This window comes from Lithobates pipiens, unplaced genomic scaffold, assembly GCF_037356315.1.
Source record: "Lithobates pipiens isolate NorthernLeopardFrog02 unplaced genomic scaffold, aLitPip1_a1.2 Scaffold_19, whole genome shotgun sequence".
NCBI classification, from domain to species: Eukaryota; Metazoa; Chordata; class Amphibia; order Anura; family Ranidae; genus Lithobates; species Lithobates pipiens.
In genome coordinates this window covers 327,783,067-327,800,703 of record NW_027507764.1, presented here as the reverse complement: position 1 = coordinate 327,800,703, position 17,637 = coordinate 327,783,067, and the positions used below count along the sequence as shown (strand labels likewise).

The following is a 17,637-nucleotide window of genomic DNA, read 5'->3' as shown; positions in this document are numbered from 1 at the left end:
AACATCGGGTTTGATCAAAGGGTTAAATGTGTTCCCTCACTGTGGTTACTGTCAGGGGAGCGGACTCACTGCAGGAACAGGGAGATCTGTGTTCCCGGTTACCAGGAAGCACAGATCTTTATGTTCCTGTCTAACAGAAAGATCGTCTGCTTTGTTTACTTTAGCAGACCACTGTTCTCTCATTCCCCGAACGATCGCGGGAGACCGGCGACCATCGCATGCGCCCTGGAGCTTGTCCACAAAATCACGTACCTGTACATGATTTTTCACAGCCGGGACGCAGTATGTATGACAAGTGCTTGGATGTACCAAAAGGTCTTAATGTGGTCAGGTGTCTTCTAGCAAGATATGATGAAGGATAGGTTTATTTTAACCATAAAAAACACTAAGGCTCGGTTCACACAGGGGCGACTTGTCCAGGCGACTTCGCCGCCTGACAAGTCGCGCCCCGTTCTGTACTACGGAACCGTTCTAATAGGAGCGACTCAAGTCGCTCCGACTTAGAAAAAAGGTTCCTGTACTACTTTTGCGGCGACTTTGGGCGACTTGCATTGACTTCTATACAGAAGTCGTTTTGCAAGTCGCCGCTGAGGTCGCGGCAGGTCGCGGCGCTGCAAGTCGTGCCGCCTACTGTGTGAACCGAGCCTAAGCATATTAAGCCTATAAAAACTAAAGGTGTCTATACCCTAGTAGAATTTTGTATGACATTTGTCTTTTTAGGAATGCTTGATTTTCTCATGGTTAGCGGGGCCAAATTGATATTTGTTTTTGACTGCAGTGACAAGAAAATTCAAACATTCTTAAACAAATTTCTTACAATATATGTGGTTTTTGTTTGGTAGTACATTTGTTCCAGAGTGAAATGTTAAAAGCAAATAGAATTGTGAACTTCTTTCAAACAACATTCATCAAGCCAACTAATGTACTGACAATCTTCACACAAATTTTTGTTAAAAAAAATCTACTAGTGTATGGTCAGTTTAGTCACAGACTATAGGAGACACATGCTGTATTTAAGTGCTTAGCATTGATTTATTAGCTCTCTCAGCTTCTGTACTGCAAAATGCTTTATGTATATGTCTTTTTTGTTTTCTTTGTGTAACAGTGGTCACACAAAATATTGACACTGTGGGCCCAATTTGGACATTTTCACATAGGGGTGTACTCACTTTTGTTGCCAGCAGTTTAGACATTAATGGCTGTGTGTTGAGTTATTTTGAGGGGACAGTAAATTTACACTGTTATACAAGTTGTACACTCACTACTTTACATTGTAGCTAAGTGTAATTTCTACAGTGTCACATGAAAAGATATAATAAAATATTTACAAAAATGGGAGGGGTGCACTCAATTTTGTGCTTTTGTTATGTGAGATAGTGTGTGTGTGTATATATATATATATATATATATATATATATATATATATATATATACATAGACCATATACCCAATCCTATATATAATACTTTTTTGTCTGCTAGCTGTTATTACAGCGGTCAGTTTACAGCATTACTGTGCCATATGCAAGCTCAAGGCAGAACAAGAACAGAAATGTGACAAGCATTTGTCCTCGATTCTTTTTACTCAGGGGAAATGAGTTTGTTAAGCAGCTGCAGCAATTGTATAGCTATTATGCATAAAGAATGACAGGGTAGATCAGGTACAGCATATATTTGTATATGCTTAGGAGGTCTGGTGTGTTTGAGAAGCTGCATTCAGCACAAAATACCACAGAATGATAAGGCAGAAACATGACAGACAGGAGGAACTGTGCAGATAAACAATTGGAGAAGGTGAAAATTGCACTTGGTGCTTCCCACTGGCAACAAATCATCTTCTACTTCAGTAGGAGAAAATCCAGTACATATGTATGCTTCCAGTTTTATATGCAAATCTGATTCATGAAATTTCAGATGGTTCAATTAATTTGTCTTTGCACAATAAGAATACTTTGTGTAATTGCAAATGTATTTATTTTTGACATTTGAGTTCTTGCTATTACATCTTTGTGAGATACAAACACTAGTTGTAGCATCCAAATTTCAAAAGGTTGCTTGAATGGACCTTGCTGTGAAATGTTCTAGTGCAGTGTATAAAGCTAAGTTATGTTGCCTGTCATAAGAACAGCATGCCAGATTCACACAAAAGAGAACTCTCTCAAATGGCATTTTCAGAATTTAAAAACAAATGCCAATTTTAAGTTATGTTTTTACTGTATATGTTATGTGTTTGTAAAAGAGAATGTTTTTGCTTTGTTACAAATCAGATTGTGTTAATGAAATTAGTATTTATGATAAAGCTCTCATACTTTCACCTTATAAAAACGAAAACAGAAACAAATGTGTTTTGTATGTTAAACATAACCCTTTATATTTCTTAAACACAGCCCTTTATAATACACAGTAAAGTATAACACACAGTATGTGTGTGTGTGTGTGTATATGTATATGTATATATATATATATATATATATATATAGATATACAGGGCTCGAGTGCTGCGGGAACGCATGGGAACGGCGTTCCCGTACTATTTCCACAGCGGGAACGCCGTTCCCATTAGCTATCTGAGCCGGGCCGGCTGAGGCTATGCAGCGCGTAGTCCGCGCCGCTCCTCAGCCGCCGAGTGACTGTGCTTGCCCACGCCGAAGTCATGTGACCGGTTGCTAGATGCGGAGCGGCCCCTGCCTAGCAACCGGTCACATGACTTCGGCGTGGGCACGCACTGGCACGAGACCGTCAGTGTGACGTGCCGGACTGTCCTCCCGCTCCCCTCTACCCAGTGCCTCCTGTGGAAACAGCCGCTGCACTGTGAGTTTACTTAGTTCTTCTCCCCCCAGAACAGAAGGGAAGAGAATACCAGGAGGTCAGTCACTAGTAGTGTGTAAGTAAGTTGCATTCTGCAATACCCTGCCAAATTGCCAATACTCATCCATACTGCCAATACTCATCAATACTCTGCAATACCCTGCCAATACTCATCAATACTCTGCAATACCCCGCCAATACTCATCAATACTCTGCAATACCCCGCCAATACTCTGCAATACCCCGCCAATACTTTGCAATACCCCGCCAATACTCTGCAATACCCGCCAATACTCATCAATACTCTGCAATACCCCGCCAATACTCTGCAATACCCGCCAATACTCTGCAATACATACCCTGCCAATACTCTGCAGTACCCTATCAATACTCTGCAATACCCTATCAATACCCTGCCAATACTCTGCAATACCCTATCAATACTCTGCAATACCCTATCAGTATCAATAATCTGCAATACCCTGCCAATACTCTGCAATACCCTATCAATACTCTGCACTACCCTATCAATACTCTGCACTACCCCGCCAATACTCTGCAATACCCCACCAATACTCTGCAATACCCCGCCAATAATCTGCAATACATACCCTGCCAATACTCTGCAATACCCTGTCAATACTCTGCCAATACTCTGCAATACATACCCTGCCAATACTCTGCAATACCCTGCCAATACTCTGCCAATACACACCCTGCAATACCCTATCAATACTCTTCAATATTCTGCCAATACTCTTCAATATCCTGTCAATACTCTGCAATACTCTGCAATACATACCCTGACAATACTCTGCAATACCCTGACAATACTCTGCCAATAAATACCCTGCCAATACTCTGCAATACCCTGTCAATACTCCACAATACTCTGCCAATACTCTGCAATACATACCCTGCCAATACTCTGCAATACCCTGCCAATACTCTGCAGTACCCTATCAACAGGGCTCGAGTGCTGCGGGAACGCATGGGAACGGCGTTCCCGTACTATTTCCACAGCGGGAACGCCGTTCCCATTAGCTATCTGAGCCGGGCCGGCTGAGGCTATGCAGCGCGTAGTCCGCGCCGCTCCTCAGCCGCCGAGTGACTGTGCTTGCCCACGCCGAAGTCATGTGACCGGTTGCTAGATGCGGAGCGGCCCCTGCCTAGCAACCGGTCACATGACTTCGGCGTGGGCACGCACTGGCACGAGACCGTCAGTGTGACGCGCCGGACTGTCCTCCCGCTCCCCTCTACCCAGTGCCTCCTGTGGAAACAGCCGCTGCACTGTGAGTTTACTTAGTTCTTCTCCCCCCAGAACAGAAGGGAAGAGAATACCAGGAGGTCAGTCACTAGTAGTGTGTAAGTAAGTTGCATTCTGCAATACCCTGCCAAATTGCCAATACTCATCCATACTGCCAATACTCATCAATACTCTGCAATACCCTGCCAATACTCATCAATACTCTGCAATACCCCGCCAATACTCATCAATACTCTGCAATACCCCGCCAATACTCTGCAATACCCCGCCAATACTTTGCAATACCCCGCCAATACTCTGCAATACCCGCCAATACTCATCAATACTCTGCAATACCCCGCCAATACTCTGCAATACCCGCCAATACTCTGCAATACATACCCTGCCAATACTCTGCAGTACCCTATCAATACTCTGCAATACCCTATCAATACTCTGCAATACCCTGCCAATACTCTGCAATACCCTATCAATACTCTGCAATACCCTATCAGTATCAATAATCTGCAATACCCTGCCAATACTCTGCAATACCCTATCAATACTCTGCACTACCCTATCAATACTCTGCACTACCCCGCCAATACTCTGCAATACCCCACCAATACTCTGCAATACCCCGCCAATAATCTGCAATACATACCCTGCCAATACTCTGCAATACCCTGTCAATACTCTGCCAATACTCTGCCAATACTCTGCAATACATACCCTGCCAATACTCTGCAATACCCTGCCAATACTCTGCCAATACACACCCTGCAATACCCTATCAATACTCTTCAATATTCTGCCAATACTCTTCAATATCCTGTCAATACTCTGCAATACATACCCTGACAATACTCTGCAATACCCTGCCAATACTCTGCCAATAAATACCCTGCCAATACTCTGCAATACCCTGTCAATACTCCACAATACTCTGCCAATACTCTGCAATACATACCCTGCCAATACTCTGCAATACCCTGCCAATACTCTGCAGTACCCTATCAATACTCTGCAATACCCTGCCAATACTCTGCAATACCCTGCCAATACTCTGCAATACCCTGCCAATACATACCCTGCCAATACTCTGCAATACCCTGCCAATACATACCCTGCCAATACTCTGCAATACCCTGCCAATACTCTTCAATACTCTGCCAATACTCTTCAATATCCTGCCAATACTCTGCAATACATACCCTGCCAATACTCTGCAACACCCTGCCAATACTCTGCAATACCCTATCAATACTCTGCAATACTGTGCCAATACTCTGCAATACCCTGCCAATACTCTGCCAATAAATACCCTGCCAATACTCTGCAATACCCTGTCAATACTCTTCAATACTCTGCCAATACTCTGCCAATACTCTTCAATACCCTGCCAATACTCTGCAATACCCTGCCAATACTCTGCCAATAAATACCCTGCCAATACTCTGCAATACCCTGTCAATACTCTTCAATACTCTGCCAATACCCTGCCAATACTCTGCAATACCCTGCCAATACTCTGCAATACCCCATCAATACTCTGCAATACTGTGCCAATACTCTGCAATATCCTGCCAATACTCTGCCAATACACACCCTGCAATACCCTATCAATACTCTGCAATACCCTACCAATACTCTGCCAATAAATACCCTGCCAATACTCTGCAATACCCTGTCAATACTCTGCCAATACTCTGCCAATACTCTGCAATACATACCCTGCCAATACTCTGCAATACCCTGCCAATACTCTGCCAATACACACCCTGCAATACCCTATCAATACTCTTCAATATTCTGCCAATACTCTTCAATATCCTGTCAATACTCTGCAATACTCTGCAATACATACCCTGACAATACTCTGCAATACCCTGCCAATACTCTGCAATACCCTGTCAATACTCTGCAATACCCTGTCAATACTCCACAATACTCTGCCAATACATACCCTGCCAATACTCTTCAATACTCTGCCAATACTCTGCCAATACTCTGCCAATACTCTGCCAATACTCTTCAATACTCTTCAATACTCTGCCAATACTCTTCAATACTCTTCAATACTCTGCCAATACTCTGCCAATACTCTGCCAATACTCTTCAATACTCTTCAATACTCTGCCAATACTCTTCAATACTCTGCCAATACTCTGCCAATACTCTTCAATACCCTGCCAATACTCTTCAATACCCTGCCAATACTCTGCAATACCCTGCCAATACTCTGCCAATACTCTTCAATACCCTGCCAATACTCTGCAATACCCTGCCAATACTCTGCAATACCCCATCAATACTCTGCAATACTGTGCCAATACTCTGCAATACTGTGCCAATACTCTGCAATACCCTGCCAATACTCTGCCAATACACACCCTGCAATACCCTATCAATACTCTTCAATATCCTGCCAATACTCTTCAATATCCTGCCAATACTCTGCAATACATACCCTGCCAATACTCTGCAACACCCTGCCAATACTCTGCAATACCCTATCAATACTCTGCAATACTCTGCCAATACTCTGCAATACTCTGCCAATACTCTGCAATACCCTGCCAATACTCTGCCAATAAATACCCTGCCAATACTCTGCAATACCCTATCAATACTCTGCAATACTGTGCCAATACTCTGCAATACTCTTCCAATACTCTGCAATACCCTGCCAATACTCTGCAATACTCTGCCAATACCCTGCAATACTCTGCCAATACTCTGCCAATACTCTGCAATACATACCCTGCCAATACTCTGCAATACATACCCTGCCAATACTCTGCAATACTCTGCCAATACCCTGCAATACTCTGCAATACATACCCTGCCAATACTCTGCAATACCCTGCCAATATTCTTCAATACTCTGCCAATACTCTGCAATACCCCACCGCTACTCTGCAATACATACCCTGCCAATACTCTGCAATACATACCCTGCCAATACTCTGCAATACCTACCCTGCCAATATTCTGCAATACCCTGCCAATGCTTACCCTGCCAATACTTACTCTGCCAATACCCAGACATACCCATCCATGCTCAGCCAATATTACAGTGGGGGAGATGTATATTGCAGTGGGTACTATATGGTGGTGGCATTTTCACAGGTTTTTGCAAATTCAATAATTATTTGCTGATTCGAAAAATGATCCGATCCATGACTCTGATCCGAGGAATGATCCGATCCGTGAGTTTTTTGATCCGTTGCACCCCTACCAGTTTTCCTCCGTGTCCCCCTCCGTTCTGCTGTCCCCTCCGTTCTGCTAATGTCCCCTCTGTTCTGCTACTGTCCCCCTCCAGTTTTCCTCTCTGCCCCCCTCCAGTTTTCCTCTGTGTCCCCCTCCATTCTGCTACTTCCCCCCTCCGTGAAAACACCTGCTTCTCTGATGAGGGCACTGTTATGGGGACACTCTGATGGGGGGGCTGTCTGAAGGGAACCCCTGCTCTCTGATGGGGGCACTGACAAAGCTCCATTTGATGGGCACTGATCAGGCTGCATTGATGGGAACAGATGAGTGAGTGGCCTGGGGCCTGAGCCCCACTTTGCAGAAACAATACAGGCAGCCTGAGAAGAGGAGCTCCGGGCCGGCACACTCAGCATGCCCGACCTCCCTCCCCTGCACAGACCAACACATGTGTGGACATCTTGCGGCAGAAGGGGCCCCACATATCGTAGCTTGCATAGAGACATAGTGCAGAAGGGGCCCCCAGTCATTGCAATCCCCTGCGAGGGAACCGTTTTCACACATTTGTGGTGGTTTTTTATTAGTATAGCATACAGCTTAAATTATTTTGTTACATCTGTTCTAGATTTATTTAAGGCATGTGAATTTTGGAGGTGTCCTTGTAAACTGGTACTATAAATGTTGCAGTTTATTTGTTAAAGGAGTATGATATATATATATATATACACACACACTTTTTTTGTATTTTTGAAGTGGGGAATCTTGGGTGAGTGCCAGGCCAGCACCCTGAGACCAGCCAGGCCAGCACCCTGAGACCAGCTAGGGAACTACCGAGTACCCTGAGGCCAGCCAACCAGCACCCTGAGACCAGCTAGGCCAGCCAGCACCCTGAGACCAGCCAGCACCCTGAGACCAGCCAGCACCCTGAGACCAGCCAGGCCAGCACCCTGAGACCAGCCAGGCCAGCACCCTGAGACCAGCCAGGCCAGCACCCTAAGACCAGCCAGGCCAGCACCCTGAGGCCAGCCAGGCTGCTTATTTTACACCATTATTGTATTAATTGTTACAGAAATGAGCAAACGAAAAAGCAGCATTACAGATTTCTTCATGAAGGCATCCAGTAAGAAATCTCATGCTGATTCTGCAAGTTGCTCAACTCAGGCTGAGCCTTTGCTTCAGCAAGCGGTGTCCGCTGCAGAAACTACACAAGTCAGTGAATCGGTTGTTGACTTCATTACCGATGTGGCTGAAGATACCACTGCCAATGCCAGTGATATCATTGTTCTTCCGGAATGTTGGGACCAGAATCAGTGGATAGAATTTAATAAAAAGAACCCTTGGCTGTTTGTAGAAAATGGTCTTTTAGGGTGCAAATTGTGTCGTGAAATTAAACACCTTGGAGTGTCTGTTTCACAGGGTGTATCCATTTCCAAAGAATGGAGCACTGGTACAATTACTCCATATGGCAAAACCAAAAAAGATATGTTGACCTCACTGCGTAAAAAAATCCACATACATCGGATTTCAGAAGCACATGTAAAGGCAGGAAATATCCAAGCAGTATCCAGAAAGGAGATACTGCAATCCAATATTGCAGAACAGCAGAAGCATAAGTTTGTGTCCACCACTAAAGTCTTTCGCACTGCCTACTTTTGTGCGAAAAAAAATCGCCCTTTCACAGACTTCCCAGATCTTATCAGCTTGCAAGTTGCAAATGGAGCTGACTTAGGAAGTATTCTCCATAGTGAGTACACAGCCGCACAAATAATAGATTGCATTGCTAGTGAAATGAGGAAAAAGCTTTGCAAAGCAGTTGTTGAGCAGGCTTCAAAAATTTCTGTTTATATTGATGAGTCTACAACAGTTTCTACACATTCAGTGTTAATCGTTTATATTCGTGCCTCTGTTAACGGAAAAGACCCAGTTACTTTTTTTCTTGATTTGCTTGATTTGCCTAAAGCAGATGCACAGTCTATTGAAGCCACTCTTCTAGCTTGCCTTTCTAAATTTGGATTCAGTGATGACTTTCTTGCCAAAAACTGGATTGGTGCTTGCAGTGATGGTGCAAGTGTAATGCTTGGAAGAAAGTCAGGTGTTTTGGAACGACTCAGCCAAAAATATCCACAGCTTGTGAAATGGCACTGCTTGTGTCATAGGCTTGAATTGTGCATTTCAGATACAATTCATTCTATTCCTGGTCTTCACCATCTCACATCATTTTTTGAGAAGTTGTATGCTGTGTATCATCAGTCACCGAAAAAACTGGCAGAGCTCTCTGAATGTGCAAAAGAATTAGAAGTACAAATTCTTAAAATTGGAAAAGTTTTTTCAGTTCGATGGGTTGCTTCAAGCCAGAGAGCTATACGAGCAGTTTGGGAGTCGTATCCTGCACTACACAGTCATTTCTTGAAAGCAAGTTTGAGCTCAGCTCGTAACAGTCAACAGAAATCTCTATTTAGTGGCCTTAACAAGGTCTTGACATCAGAAGATTATTTGTTAAACCTTGCAGGGGTTGCGGATGCTGTTCAGGAAATGGGACTGCTATCTGAAGCTCTACAAAGAGATGACATCACACTTCCACGAGCCTATCAGCTGATTAATCGTTCAATTCGTGCAGTTGAAAAAATGAAAGACATGCCTGGTAAACATCTGAAAGAAGTCATGGAATCGCTAGAGAAAGGGAATTTCAAAGGTGTGACCATGAATACAGAGAGTTCAAAAGGCCAAGTGAAGATAAACCTCCCTCAGTTTTACCAATGTTTGGTGGATAATTTGCGCTCCAGACTCTTTGCTTTAACTGCAAGCAACAGACCTGCCACTTCATCACAGTCAGGTGAATTTGAAAGTCTTGTTTCTGAAATTGACATCCTGAATGCACAACGCAGGCCAATCAATGTGGACAGTCCATGGTTTGAAGGTGAAGTGACGCTGGAGCAGCTGTGCAAAAGATTCCGTCTCAGCTATTATCCATCCATCTGTGAAGGTTTCAGAGACTACATTGATAATGGTGGTGAAGAGATTCCTGAAAAGCTGAAACCAGTGGTGACAGCAGTTAACAGTCTTCCAGTGACATCCGGTGATTGTGAAAGGGGCTTCAGTACAATGAATTTGGTGATGTCACCCATTAGGAGTGGGCTTGGCATTGAACGCCTATCTTCTCTATTGTTTATTAGTCTCATTGGCCCCCCTGTGCATTTATGGGATCCTTTGCCATATGTCACAAAATGGCTGACCACACATCGCAGCGCAGATGATAATAAATCTCGGAAAGTTGATAATCTTAAACGCCAAGTACAACGTTATTCCTGTTTGTGGGATATTTTCTAATGGGCTGTGTAACAGAATTTGGAACAGGGTGTATTTGTGGTAGAAATTCCCTGCGAGGGAAAGATCATCACCCATTGTGTTGATTGTTTTGTTTGACACGTTATTTTGTTTTTGTAAACTTGCACTTTACAATAAATGTTGTACTGTATTTTCTTTGAAGTATATATGCATATGAGCGTACTTTTTTTTTTTTTTTGGTGGGGGAATGGATCTTGGGTGGGAGTTCCCACACTTTTTTTTCCCAGGACTTGACCCCTGTATATATATATATATATATATATATATATATATATATATATATATATATATATACACATACATACACTCTGTTTTATACTTTACTGTGTATTATAAAGGGCTGCGTTTAATAAATATATATCCACATTGCAAGACAAATCCTACAGCCTATTCACTCTCAACTGCATGCAATTTTTTGGTAAGATTTTTCTACTTTCAAAATCTCCAAATAACAAATAATGGTCAGCATGAGTTAAATATAGATTCTAGAACGTGTCATCTGTAACCTTGAACATGCATAAAGTTATGTTAATATATTCATTGTTTTGTGATATATTCAGTATATCCCGGACAGATGAATCAGAGCTGCAAAACCAGGGTGTTAGTCGATCGCAAAATAATTCAGTGTCAGTTAAACCGCTGCCCAGTTCTCCTTGGATCATCTCTAAATAAAACTGTTATCTGTTGTGCATTGCAGATGGGGGTAAGGAAGTTCTATCTATGCACCAAGTGTTGTTGTACTTGATTCGAAGTAACAAAGCATTGGTTCCAGAAGAAGAAATTGCAAACATGCTCCAGTGGGAGGAGCTAGAGTGGCAAAAATATGCAGAAGAATGCAAAGGAATGATTGTCACTAACCCTGTAATGGTACGTTTACTTTATTTTTTTATTGTTTGTGCCCACAAAGCCTTGTGTATCATTATCAGTGGTTTCCCTTATAACATTCCCATGCATAAAGACTGTTATGGTTTAAAATGATAGTACTTGTTTGTCCCAACACCAAGCTACAATGACTTTTAGAGATTACCTTGCAAAAAATATTTCTGGGTAATAAAAACTTGCTGAAACCTTTTCGACATTTAACAGACTTCTGGGTTTTTGGTTACCTGGTCCCCTACTACACTCTGGTTCCTTCAATTCAATTCCTGCAATCCTGGACCCACACACACTGCAAGAACATCCCAGGAGTGGACAACTAGAAAGACTACCTTGGCCACCACTCCCTGGATCAAGGGGATATCTTAAATCTGCTAAACAATGGGGGGCTCTTGATGTAGACACCCTAGCCTCCAGATTTAATAAAAAAAAGTCCTCTCTTTGTTGCCAGGACGAAGAATCTTGTAGCCTTAGCCATAGATGCCTTGGTAATTCTCTGGTCCCAGTTCAAGCTAATCTATACCTTCCCTCCAGTATGAATTCTGCTGTGTCTGCTAAGAAAGATAAAGTAAGAGGAAAATAATGATTCATATTGCACCATAATGGCCCAGACAAACCTGGTACTTAGGCACACTCAGACTTTTAGCAGTTGTTCCCTGGTCTCTTCCTAAAGATCTGCCATTTCAAGGCCATTTTTCCATCCTGCTTCACAGTCTCTGGATTTAAAGTGGTTGTAAACACTCCCCCACAACTGTGTCCCATGTAAATCACCATAAAAAACCCTAATGAACACTGCTTGTAGATATCTCCTTGCATGCTTAGTATTGTTGTAATCCTTTTTGTTCTTTAGAATGACGTCACTGAGCATGCCCAGATCTCCCCTGATTTACGGCACACTCTGTGTACTTTATCTATTATTAGGACTTCCTACGGCACAACACTGAAATCCCAGGAGATGGCAGAATCATTCAGAGCTTCCGCCTACACCCCATGTGACCATGTGACATCACATGCAGTGTAAACCTGGCCATCGGACAGCATTACCGCAGTCTTATCAGCTGAAGCTGATAAGACTGACAAAGGCAAACACTAGATAATCAGCACAAGTAAATACTATGAAATAAAACAAGTCAGCTATGAACAGGGAAGCAGGGTTGCCATAGAACTGTTGGATTGAGAAGGAGGCTTGTTTAACAGTACAGGAAGTGCTCAATGTAAAAGCGGAAATACACTCCACTTAACAATACTTAAGATGGTGCTGCCTAACCCCTGGAATCAAGTTTTTTTAAAGTTTCTTTAAACAGTAAGTAATATGTGATTTGGGCTGGATTACAGTGGATATAGTTTAATAATTATTATAATGGACTAAATGAAAAGGAGTATCAGAGTGGGAGAGTTTACTTCCTCTTTAAAGTATATGTGAATCCTAACCTTGTAAAACAACCCATTCAGTTTAACATTCACATGCAAGGCAAAACATCTCAGTTTGGATATAAAAAAAATTGCATTATGAATACTTTGTTAATTTATTGATCACATGACCACTGCTTAGCTGCATAAGGGGCTTAGAGAGATTGGGGTGGAGACTGCAGTGGGGACTATAGGAAAGGGGGGGGGTGCTCTCAGTACATGCTTTGGCCATTGGAGGACAGGATTGCCAAAAAACTGACCACACTAGGTTGGATAAAACCACATGTAACAAAACCATTGCTAAACATGGTGTATGAATGGGGCCATAGGAAAGCACTGTGCGAGTTTAGGTGTGGTAGATAACTTTATCCACAGCTGAAAGCTGAATTTTGTTTTTCCTTGTGTAAAAAAGGCCTTAGGCTTAATGTGCACGGGACATTTTAAAACCTCCCCTGAACAATTTAACTTGACAGATAGTAAACAACATTTAAAAACGTCAGTTTTGCCATGTTTACATGCCGCATTTAGCCGTGTTTGCGTTAAGGAGCGTTTTAATATTTTGTAATTTTTTTAAAGTAGTCAAAAATGTATCTCCATTAAAAACACCTGTAATCAAAACTTGGCTAAATGCGAGTTACCGCGTTTACAAGGTGTTACTGGCATTTGGCGCTTCAAATCCTATTCTTCCACTGTTAACCTCTTTAAAACAAATGTACTCCCATTGTGTTGTACAGTATATTGCATAAAGTATTGGAACGGCTGCTTTTTTATGCACATGAACGTTAATGGCATCCCAGTCTTAGTCCATAGAGTTAAAGAGGGATTCCACCTACAAAAAAAATATTAAAAGCCAGCAGCTATAAATACTACAGCTGCTGACTTTTAATAAATGGACACTCACCTGTCCCGGGTTCCAGCGATGCCGGCAGCCGAGGCTGATCGATCGCTCGGCTCTCGGCTGCTGCCGCCACCATTCTAGGTGAGGCAATCAGGAAGTGAAGCGAATCGGCTTCACTTCCCGGTTCCCTACTGCACATGTGCGAGTCGCGCAGCGCAATAGGAATTGTCCGTGCTGTCTCTGGGACCCGTGTGTGTCCCAGCAGACAGCGCGGCAGGACAGGAAGAGGCATAGACTCCCACGGGAGTCTATGCCCGGAAGTGGGTGTAAATACCTGTCTTCGACAGGTATCTCCACCCCCCTCCCCCCTGAAAGGTGCCAATTGTGACACCGGAGGGGGGGGGAGGGTTCCGATCAGCGGAAGTTGCACTTTAGGGTGGAACCCCGCTTTAAATTGAGTTGGCCAACACTTTGCAGCTATAACAGCTTCAGCACTTCTGGGAAGGCTGTCCACAAGGTTTAGGCGTGTGTCTATGGGAATGTTTGACCATTTTTCCAGAAGCCCGTTTATGAGGTCAGGCACTGATGTGGATGAGAAGGTCGGGCTTGCAATCTCCACTCTAATTCATTCCAAAGGTGTTCTGTCGGGTTGAGGTCAAGGCTTTTTAAGGAACTGTATGTTCTGTATTCCAGACATGTGTTATGTAATCCTGATACACTTTCCATCCCGCGGTCTCAAAGCTGATCCTCCATGAACACCCTGAGTGAGGTTTGTCAACCTAGTATAGGAAGTGTGTAACTGGCAGAATGACCAGGGTAAAATTTAGAGAGATAAAGGGGTAGGTAAAATCTTGGCTCACCTCCGCATGTAGAGATGAGATTCTAGCGTGGGTGATGAGGAGTCATGAAGGATCAGCATAATAATACTTTACAATATCGGGTGCTCCTATTCCTCCGTGGGAGCGTGGGGCGAAGACTACTGTGTAAGCAATTCTATGTGATTTGTTCCCCCATATGAATTTAGTAAAGGCCTGTTGAATATGCCTGAGTTGCGGCATAGGGAGCTTGATTGGCAAGGTTTCAAAAAGATATAATAATTTTGGGAGTATAGCCATTTTGAGAACGTTTATCCTACCCAGGAGGGACAAAGGACAGTCCATCCACCTACGGAGCAAGCTGTGTGTTTCCGAGATTAGGGAGAGAAAGTTAGCGTGGTACAAGGAGTGATAAGACGCCGTTAAATGAATGCCAAGGTATTTAAGAGACACAGGACACCAATGATAGGGGAAATTGTTTTGTAGGGAAGCAAGAAGCGAAGGAGGTATATGAATAGGGAGGGCTTCTGTCTTGGTTGTATTAACTTTATACCCCAAGAGTTTACCGAACGTGTCTAAGATGGCGTGGAAGTTGGGGAGTGAGATGGGTGGTTTCATCAGGGTGAGAAGTATGTCGTCTGCGAAAAGAGACAATTTCTATTCCTTCTGTCTCAAGGAGACCCCGCTTACATCCGGATTCTCTCTAATGGCTGCGGCTAGGTGTTCAAGGCATAATATAAACAGCAAGGGGGAGAGAGGACATCCCTGTCTAGTGCCATTGCTATGTGTGAACAGTGGAGAAATAAAAGATGCCAATTGTACCTGGGATGTGGGAAGAGAATACAAGGCTTGGAGGGCCGATATAAAGGAGCCTTAAAAACCAAAATGCCTAAGTGTGGCAAATATGTAGGGCCAACCAAGTCTATTGAATGCTTTTTGTGCGTCTAAGCTGAAGATAAGGGCGGAACGGGATTTTTTGTCGAGCAGATCTATTAAATCAACGGTGCGTCTGGTGTTGTCACCCGCCCGTCTACCTAGAACAAAACCCACCTGGTCACTATGGACCAGGATAGGAATCATAGAGGAGAGTCTGTTGGCCAAGATTTTAGTAAAGATCTTATAATCAGAATTGAGTAGGGCTATGAGTCTGTAATTGTCCGACGAAGATGTGGATTTGCCCGGTTTTGGGAGGACTGTGATATGAGCGTGTAAAAACTGAGGGTGAGGTATAGTGCCTTTCTGTAGGGAAGTAAAAAGGTTTAGCAAATATAGACTCAGGATCGGGAGGAAGGTTTTATAAGAGATAAGGTAAACCATCGGGGCCTGGAGATTTAGGTGAGGGCAATTCTTTCACGACTGCCGCTAGCTCTTCTGATGTGATAGCGGCGTTGAGGGTATCTACTTGGGACGATGACAATTTAGGTAACTTTAAAGGGGCGCAAAAAGAGTCAAATTCCTCTTGTGAGAATAGATGTTTGGGATCTGAGGCTAGGCAGTTGTACAGTTTATTATAAAACTCCCCAAAACCTTTAGACATTGTTAGTGGGCAGTGGGTTGGGGTACCATCTACCTGAAGGAGGAATTCAGGATAGGAGTGGAATGGGCAGGGTTTGAGCTTGTTCACCAGCATCCTGTGGGGCTTGTTGGCGAATTCATAAAACTTCTGTTTTGTCCAGAGTAGGGCCTTGGAGCATTTTTGCATATCCAGGGACTTTAACCGTTCGCGTAGAGAGGTAACTGTGCATAGATGTTTCACCGTAGGGGAGGCCAGAAGCAAAGTTTCTGCTTTTCGCAATTGTGATATAACGTCTAGTCTCTGAGCTGCTGAGTCCCGCTTCAGGCGGGAGCCGGCTGAGATACACAGGCCTCTAAAGAACGCCTTGTGAGCCTGCCAGAGGGTGGACACGTCCGTCACAGAGCCTTCGTTTAATTGGAAAGATCTGGTTAAGTTTTGGGATAATTGGGTTTCAATGACAGGATTGCGTAGGAGGAAGTCATTAAGTCTCCAGTGGCAGAGAGCAGGAGAGGTAGTCGCAGTCCAGGAGAATGTATCTACCCCGGGGATCAATAAACAAGGATTTTATCCTCAACGGACAGGATTTTTTTATCAGGATTGTGACCCCTGCTTTGCCGGAGTGGTCAGAAGCCATGAAAGAAATTGGAAAATGTTTAGCAACGAATTTAAGGGAACCCCCTGGGCAAAAATGAGTCTCCTGGACTAGGATCGGCGGCTGTGGGGTTGCAGATATCCCTCCTGGGGGTAATCGTTCCCATTTGTGGCGGGGGTCCCTATCCTTCCCCAGGATATTGGGGTACTAAGGCTGGAGGAGTCTGAGGAGGGAGTCTTTCAGCCGGCCCAAGATGTACCAAGATGGCCGCCGGCGCTCACCTGAGATCTATGCGCTCCGATCGCCTCCTCGCCGGCTGCCGATTGACCACAGTCTCCCGGTCTCAAGCGGGGGTATCCTCCAGTCTGCGTGGCGGGTGGATGCCGTGTTGGTGCCCACTGCACTAGTGTCCAGGGGTTACAGAGTGAGGGTAGGCCTCAAGATGGCGGTGATGGGCCTCCTGCTGCGTCTGCGAGCCAGTTCGGGGTGCTTAGAGACGCTTCGGCTGGACAAAAACGGCAACAGAATGTAGCGGGTGTCTCCCGCAACGAGGATGGGTGGGTTAGGGACTTTTTAGAGGAGCCCCGAGCACGGATGGAGGTGGATAGAGAGAGGTATCAGCGGAGCTCCTCTCCAGCGCGTCCTTCCTCCTTGGCTTCCGGCCACGCCCCCCCGTAAAGTTGGTTTTGTTAACGTGAGGTGAGATTTGTAGATCACTGCTGGGCCACCTCCTCTTTGACCGACTCTGTGCTCAGTTAGGATGCAGTAGTTGTCAGGCACTGCAACTAACTCTGCTAGAATGGTGTTACAGTCAGGTGTTAGCCAGCTTTCCGTGATGAAGAGACAGTCTGTGTTGTTGAGTGATAAAATCTTGAATTTTGTGTTTGTGCTTGACTGCTGATCTAGTGTTGATCAGGGCGCATGACAGGTGTTGTCCTGGATGTGGTGTATCCCTGTTTTGGATGGTTGGTTTCAAATTTGC

The 17,637-nt window shown here is 44.0% G+C and overlaps 1 protein-coding gene across 1 annotated transcript in view; it reads left to right on the top strand.

Annotated features, from left to right (window-relative positions):
- The window catches only part of DROSHA (drosha ribonuclease III), a 579,282-nt gene that overhangs the window by 297,939 nt on the left and 263,706 nt on the right, over window positions 1–17,637 (top strand). The window contains exon 13 of the mRNA XM_077492043.1: window positions 11,306–11,475. Within this exon, the coding sequence (XP_077348169.1) occupies window positions 11,306–11,475 (170 nt within the window). The remainder of the gene's footprint in view (window positions 1–11,305; window positions 11,476–17,637) is intronic.